General features: G+C 34.2%; 1 protein-coding gene across 1 annotated transcript in view; it reads left to right on the top strand.

The window, feature by feature from the left end:
* LOC110465438 (4-hydroxyphenylpyruvate dioxygenase-like) overlaps window positions 1-7,028 on the top strand; it is a 21,944-nt gene extending 14,916 nt beyond the window's left edge. Inside the window, exon 12 of the mRNA XM_021521241.1 lies at window positions 2,477-7,028. Coding sequence (XP_021376916.1) covers window positions 2,477-2,551 — 75 coding nt within the window. The 3' untranslated portion in view covers window positions 2,552-7,028. The remainder of the gene's footprint in view (window positions 1-2,476) is intronic.
* Window positions 7,029-8,428: the final 1,400 nt, after the last annotated feature.

Below are 8,428 nucleotides of genomic sequence, written 5' to 3'. Positions count from 1 at the left end.
ATCTCCTACTACCAAACCTTATCTCCTACTACCAAACCTTATTTCCTACTACCAAAACTTATCTCCTATTACCAAAACTAACCTCCTACTACCAAAACTTATCTCCTATTACCAAAACTAACCTCTTACTACCAAAACTTATCTCCTACTACCAAACCTTACCTCCTACTACCAAAACTAATCTCCTACTACCAAAACTTACCTCCTACTACCAAAACTAATCTCCTACTACCAAACCTTATCTCCTACTACCAAACCTTATTTCCTACTACCAAAACTTATCCCCTATTACCAAAACTAACCTCCTACTACCAAAACTAATCTCCTACTACCAAAACTTATCTCCTACTACCAAAACTATAACTATAACCAGGTTTATTTATTATCAATAAAGTAATCATTTGTTGAAATAATTTACCATTAATGATACTTATTTGTGATTAAAACATTTGCAAACTACAAGTCTGCCTACGATGCTGATCCATACAAAGTGGAGCAATATTTTGCCTGCTTATAACTGATTATGATTAAATGCTGTGGAAATAAATCATGAAAGTAAATTGATTGAACTGTTTTTAATTATGACACTTCATGGTCCTCAATGATGAAGTAATTCTAGAGGGTTTGAGATTGTTCATGGCAGATGAAAACGAAAATTTGATCGATGATATTTGAGTAAAAACAGGCTATTAGCTAAGAAAACCTCATTATTGTAAGATGAAAGGGATGACATTTTTAACCGTTTAGAAAAATTAAGAATGAGACAAATTGAATTGTTTGTGAGAGATGATATGTGCAACGAAGATAAAAAATTGAGTACAAATAAAATTACTGTGAATACACCATGGTTTATCCAGGTCCTTGATTTTTGTAAGACATATGCAAGTAATCTGTAAACAGTATATGTAGTGGATGTGTAACAGGGCATTCACCAGTGACCAGGTACATTGTAGCTTACTTGGTAGTGTTTAGAGTGGGAACAAGTTTGTAGATTGAACTCAAGTTTAGACTTTGGAGGTTACTTCCCAGGGCAGATTAGACTTTGGAGGTTACTTTCCACGGCAGATTAGACTTTGGAGGTTACTTCCCAGGGCAGATTAGACTTTGGAGGTTACTTTCCAGGGCAGATTAGACTTTGGAGGTTACTTCCCAGGGCTGATTAGACTTTGGAGGTTACTTTCCACGGCAGATTAGACTTTGGAGGTTACTTCCCAGGGCAGATAAGACTTTGGAGGTTACTTTCCAGGGCAGATTAGACTTTGGAGGTTACTTCCCAGGGCAGTTTAGACTTTGGAGGTTACTTCCCAGGACAGATTAGACTTTGGAGGTTACTTCCAAGGGCAGATTAGACTTTGGAGGTTACTTTCCAGGGCAGAGTAGAATTTGGAGGTTACTTCCCAGGGCTGATTAGCCGTTGGAGGTTACTTTCCAGGGCAGATTAGACTTTAGAGGTTACTTCCCAGGGCTGATTAGCCGTTGGAGGTTACTTTCCAGGGCAGATTAGACTTTGGAGATTCCTTCCCAGGGCAGATTAGACTTTGGAGATTACTTCCCAGGGCAGCTTAGACTTTGGAGGTTACTTCCCAGGGCAGTTTAGACTTTGGAGGTTACTTCCCACGGCGGATTAGACTTTGGAGGTTACTTCCCACGGCAGATTAGAATTTGGAGATTACTTCCCAGGGCAGATTAGACTTTGGAGATTACTTTCCAGGGCAGATTAGAATTTGGAGGTTACTTCCCAGGGCAGATTAGACTTTGGAGATTACTTCCCAGGGCAGATTAGACTTTGGAGGTTACTTCCCAGGGCAGTTTAGACTTTGGAGGTTACTTCCAAGGGCAGATTAGACTTTGGAGGTTACTTCCCAGGGCAGATTAGAATTTGGAGGTTACTTCCCAGGGTAGATTAGACTTTGGAGGTTACTTCACAATTATATGTATGTAGGTCACGAATTAGGTTAATGATGTGGAGGACTCTTCACAGGTTCACATTTTAGAAGTAACTTCACACATTTAGAGTTTGGAGGGTACATTACATGTTCAGATCCCAGTATATGGCCTCCTCCAGTCACAATAAACAAACATCCATACATGAACTAGAAACCAAGGATGCTTTCGTTTATTACAATCCAAATGGTTGAACCAGTTGTGCTAGAGTTAGCATTGTGCACTTATAGAAAAAGGTCGGACCTTGTAATCTGATGTTTCTTCCAGGTGAGCCTTCACAAAGAATTGCAAGGCCTGCATAAACATTTGCAGGTCTCCCAGGATTTATACCTGAAAATGTTATATTTAAAACAGCAAACCAGTTGTTCCTCATAAACAAACAGGCCCAACTAGTTTGTTACTTGATAAAGACTTGAATGTCGGATGCCTTTTTATTTTGACTGTTTACTGTTTATGTATAAAAATGAACTTTGTGTTGCATTATAAACAGCACATTTGAAATATTTGCAAAAACATTTTCTTAAAATTTCAGGGATTTGGAGCTGGAAACTTCAAGTCATTGTTTGAAGCCATCGAGTTGGAGCAAGCAGAAAGGGGCAATCTGTGATAAGATGTGATATGATCAAGATAAGGTCATGATGACGTCATCATAACACTGCGATGATGTCATGATGAGGTTAGGGTGTGTATTGGTGTGAAGGAGATGATAGATGTAGCCGAGTGAAGGGGAGGCGACTGTGGTAGTATGACAGACTCGTATATATAATTACATATCTTAAACAGACGTTCCTCTGTCTGCTTTCTTATGCACGTTGAACCTAATCAGAAATCAAAACGTTTCAATATTTTGATAATTATATGTATTATTAAATCAATCTTGTAAGTTTAATGGGTACTTTATGTATGTATTCGAATATTTTGCTTGGAATGGAATCATGCTGATAATGGTATAGCTGTTTTGAATTGGTGTTTTTTTCTTCTGTTAGAAGACAATATTCCATAGTGATCACGTTTTACAAATTTTCTGTTCTAGCCAATACCAGTTCAGTATTAATGTTACGATATCGTTTGTGATTGACAATCGTGTAATAGTTTGTTTGAAAATGTTGTAGTATTGAAGTTGCTGTCGGTAAAAGTCTGATTTTTCACCGGTATAATTTACAAGAATATTAACAACAGTATCGTAAACCTTTCCGAAGAGATATCATCATAAACATTTCAAAAACATATAATTTAGCGTCAGCTGTTTAACAGGTTTGGCCAATTTGAATGTATTGTGTCACACCAGGAAGCTGCTGTTTCCCCGTAAACTATCCCCGTCTATTTAGCAAACTGCTTAGTATAGCAGCCTGTTTATTTTACGGACTGATTATTTTACGGACTGGTTATTTTACTATGACTGGTATTGCTATCTGTAGTTTACTGCCTCACCTAGCTCTCTATGTCGTTAAGTTGCTTTCTGATAAACAGTCCATGAAGTTTTCTGGTATAATAAGTCTGGCATGAATCTTTTGTGAAAACATTTTTTTCATTAAATAATCTTTCTCATTGCTATAAAAGACATCTCCGTACAGATCATAATAAGAAGAGGCAACTACTGCTACAGAAGTTATTTACTTCAAATGTACAAACAAATCAAGCAAGTATAAATTGATGTCAACGTGAATGAGAGGATAATGAACTAAAATTTACATCTTTTATTTAAGTCAGAATGACATCTATGCTTGAATCAGAATGATAGCCATGATACTAGTCAGTAATCACAGTACCATAGCAGGGAGATTCAAATGAAGTAAAACCCGAGTGTGAGGCTTGATTTGGTATTTTAGTCCTAGAAATGAGATTCTGCTTACAGTTTTTATAACCTGATTGTTTAACCAGATCTTATGTCATTTTACTGTCGTCATATGAGCTACTTATATCATTTACAATTTTCTTTTTCAAAATGCTCAGTATTCAGAATACAATCATTAAATTTACATTTACATTTCAAATTGCATTTCTTTCTGCCAAGCGACTCAGAAACCATATTCTTTTCATATTAAAGTTTTCTATAGCTTTCGTATGTAGGGTTGAAAAGCATATATCCTTAATAATAAGAAGAACATATGAAATATGTAATTAGTTATACACAACACACATAAATCGTGTGCTGATGATATTTCTTAATGTAATTAGTGCTTAATGAAGATGACGTGTATAGGCTGTAAGCCTTGTGTCCAATCCTTTCTGTTGTCGATAGAATTTGTTGTAATGAAAAATATCTATTATTGCTTTCCTTTGAAACAGATATATTGTATCCAGCCATATTGATGATTTTTTTATATCAATCCATTATTTGTGAATATAGATAATTTGTCAATTTTTTTAATGCTTTACATACCAAAAGCAGGTTCCTTTTTATGTACAGTAGTGTGTTTAAGTTTGAGATTGGAATCTTGTTGTATCGAGTTTCAACAATACATTTTGTACAATGTTTAAGCTGAGTGTTTGACTATTTGTTTTACAAAAGTATAATGTTTGTGTATATTACATACAGGTGGCTTATTTTGACTCGCAGGAAAAGTATGTTTTGTTTTCAATTTTGAAAATTAAGACAATATCAATGATTTAAATTTGACAGTTACGTACCATGAAGCTGAAAAAACTTGGTATAGATGTGTCAGTCAGCCATTTTCATTGAGCTTAAAGCCACACAATCTGAAATTAATCTTCAATCCAACGGAAAAACTTTATTAATGGTTATTTTTTTTATCTTTTTAAGTCTTAGGACATGTATATGATATTTTGATTGATAACGATTAGAAAAATATCAATGATTCAAATATTAATAATCCATGCATTATTCTAATTAAAAAAAAACAAGGAACTTGATACAACAGATTTCTGGACACCCCAGCCCTGAGGCAGCTTGAAGGAGATGGTGTATACTGTAGACCTGCAGCCCTGAGGCAGCTTGTGTTAGATTGGGTACTGTAGAGATTCATTTGATTAGTGTCTATTAGTGTTGAGGAAGCAACATTCCCTTGGATTGAAAATTAGATACATACATTATTGACATATAGCCCTGTGAATATAATCAACCACTTCTCTATCAAACAATCTCAAAGACAAATGGGTAGAAACTGGATGACTTTCATTGGTAGACAATGCAAAGTAAATGTGAAACAAATCTAGAAATTAGGGATTAAAGCAGTTATGAATTTGGATATTGAAGAACCTCCAACATCCCTATACATTCTTGTGTATGAGCTGAGAGTGTGAGAGCTGTAGGATTGTATGATGCTATGTAGATGAGAAAGCATATTTTTGGTCAGTTTCATTATACCTGAATGTTGATGTTTAAGTCCCATCTTGTTACCTAGGTGTAATAAGATTTTTCTTCTTTGAAAAGCAATGTTTCAGTTTTCTTTCTTAGTAAAACTTATTTTCACAGAATGTATAATAAATTCTTTCTAATTTTTTAATTGTGCTGTTTGAATTAACCTCAATACTATGACTGTTTTGTCATTAAGTAGTACAGTGATTAAAGGCAATAAAACTGTAAGTTTAACTTTTAGCAGTGAGGTATGCATTTGTAGTTAAAAAAGAGGATGATGTATTTTGTATAAACTTTAAATTTGATCAAATATCATTTGAAAATGAACAAATATATGAGAAATGGTTGTAATTTAGTATAATCATTTTTTTTTACATGCATTGATGTATGTACTGTTTCTGTTGGCTTCTAACTAAGCCTACATCACATTATGATGGAATATGGATTTATATTACGCTTTCATACATATTACTTAAGCTCTCTAAAGAACATGACCTACAGACAGGACCAATCGGAGTTTAAGTACAGTGACCAACATAGGAACTGTGTACCAGGTAGATGATACCGTGAGTGTGGTATAGGTAGAAAAAGAAGCTTGGCAATTCCTCTGTAAACTCCAATTGATGACCATCCACATCACACATTTAAGGACGTGAATTTAATCACAGAATCAAATACAATTGCTATCAGACTCCATTGGTGAATTAATACTTGCCTGTATAAGTTTAAATGATGAAAGGTGTTGTCTAAATATTGCATGAAGTCATTTTGTGAGTAATTAATGAACAAATAAAACTGTTTCAAGGAACTCCATGATGAACTGGCCAGCACATTCTATTGTGGTAGGGAAATCAGTGATAAAAGTTCTTTTCTAGGACAATACAACACAAGAATACATTTTTTTTTATGAATCTCAGTTATGTTAGTCAAGTATTACTCTGTCTTTGTTCATACTGTGTTAATTCCTTTTGTGTAAAGTAATGGTTATAGTTAGGTAGGAATATTGCTGTACCATTAGTATTATGTATTTCTGTTTCCTTTTATCATTCCAGTAACACAAGTATCAGTGATACAATAAACATAAAAAATCATGACCATTGCACATCTCACCATTATCTACAAGTAATCAAAGACACAAACATATAATGGTATTATTCAGTCACCTGTGTGTGTGTATTCTGTTTATCTTTCTAATCGACTGTACATAAACCTAAATCGCACATCCTGTTGCTCATTTTATTTTCCCTGTCAAATTTTTCAAAATTTCATTTTGACAATTTATAAATAAAAAGGTAAAACTGCAAAAATTAATTCTTAAGTCTTAAGGAAGATAATTTTGGAAGCTTGCGAGCGAAAATGTAGTATTTATTTTTTGCGAAATTGGGCATACGCATGCTGTTGTGATCAGCAGATGAAATAGTGATGACAATTTTATTGTATTGGTATTGTGCATCGTATACCGCTATTGATGATCATTATGGAACGCCAAATTAACATTTATTCAAATAATTGCACCTATCTTCAAATAATTCAAGATAGGTACAATTCAATTGAAGATAGGTGTAATTCAAACAAAAATAGGTACAATTCAATTGAAGATAGGTTTAATTCGTCATATTTGAACCTATCTTCATTTGCATTGTACCTATCTTCAATTATTTGAATATCTGTTAATTTGGCTTTCCATATGGAATATGTATATATATATATTCAATTAATTGTGCCTATCTTCAAATAATTGAAGATGGTACAATTAATTGAAGATAGGTCCAATGCAATTGAAGATAGGTTCAATTCAATTGGAGATAAGTTCAATTCAATTGAGTGTATGTTGTATTTGTACATAGGTTCAATTTAATTGCAGATAGGTACAAATAATTGTACTTATCGTTTGTACCTATCTTTAATAATCTAAAGATAGGTACAATTGAATTTAACCTATCTTCATTTAATTGTACCTATCTTCAATTGAATTGAAGATAAGTATAATTAATTGAATATATGTTAAAATTTGGCATTCCAAACATCATTGATACCAGAGACGTATACGTCTCTGTTGATACCAACATATACACGTTTTCATAAGTAACAGAAAAAAATAAAGAAAGACATCGCCAACAGCTTGTTTCAGCCAAATTACTTTAACTTAAGTTTAATAAGTAGTACGGATGTATGTTGTTTTCTGCTTGTAGTTCTCTCAAAGATCAATCGGGAACCGTCGTCACTCTCCGTAAACGTTTACGGAAAGTGCCGACGGTTCCCGATTGTGCCAAAGGTCATCCTTACATTGTCATTTATCATCTCTAACAGGTGGTTTGTAACCGATACTTTCTACACAAATTTATTAATATTATTGGTTGAATTATTTTGTGGTGTGAAATAAACCCGGAGTTTCTAATGGAATCTGTCTAGAGTTTATTTTTTTGTTGTGCCTTTCCATTTTAGTTCATACATTAGGTATGGGTTTGAGATGTAAGCTTTTAGATTGTATGCCTTTCCATTGAATTTGACAGGCAATGCAACAAGTTGATTTGATTTTTCTTGCATATGCAATAGGAGAAAGAGAACTTCAACGGCCAGACCGGGAATCAGTCCTGAGACTCTCCAAACTATAGACGGACGCTCTATCAATCGAGCTACCTGGTCGCCGACGATTAACCAAGTCCAGTTCCACTACATTCCCCCCTCCCTTTTTAAGTCTACGCCCCAATCCTATAGAAACACGTTTGAATAAATAGCCATTACGTACACAATATCGAAATGCGTTAATAATCTCAAATCACTTGTGAGTTTGGCTTTTTAGATTATTGGTGTGACGAGCTATATCAGTATGGCTAGAAAAAAACACCAAGACCCGTATTAACGGTCATAGAAGTCAAATGTATTAAGAACGAAAACTGCATCTTCTGACGATACACAATGCTATTTGTCATAAAATTAAGCTTGTATTTTGATGGGATGAACTATGGCGTAAATAACGGACTTCGAACAACAATACTTAGGATACAGCGTTCTAATGCGTTGAAGACATGAAAATTATTTCTTCTTAAAGACTACAATTTCTACACTGGTGATAGATAAATGGCTCGTTATTTGCATGGTGAATGTCCGTTTTAATTCTAAATATTGATACTAAAACTTGGTTTTGAATATACTTTAAATTAC

Source organism: Mizuhopecten yessoensis, unplaced genomic scaffold, assembly GCF_002113885.1.
Source record: "Mizuhopecten yessoensis strain PY_sf001 unplaced genomic scaffold, ASM211388v2 scaffold11077, whole genome shotgun sequence".
NCBI classification, from domain to species: domain Eukaryota; kingdom Metazoa; phylum Mollusca; class Bivalvia; order Pectinida; family Pectinidae; genus Mizuhopecten; species Mizuhopecten yessoensis.
Note: the sequence above shows the minus strand (reverse complement) of the source record. Positions and strands in the feature narration are given on the sequence as shown.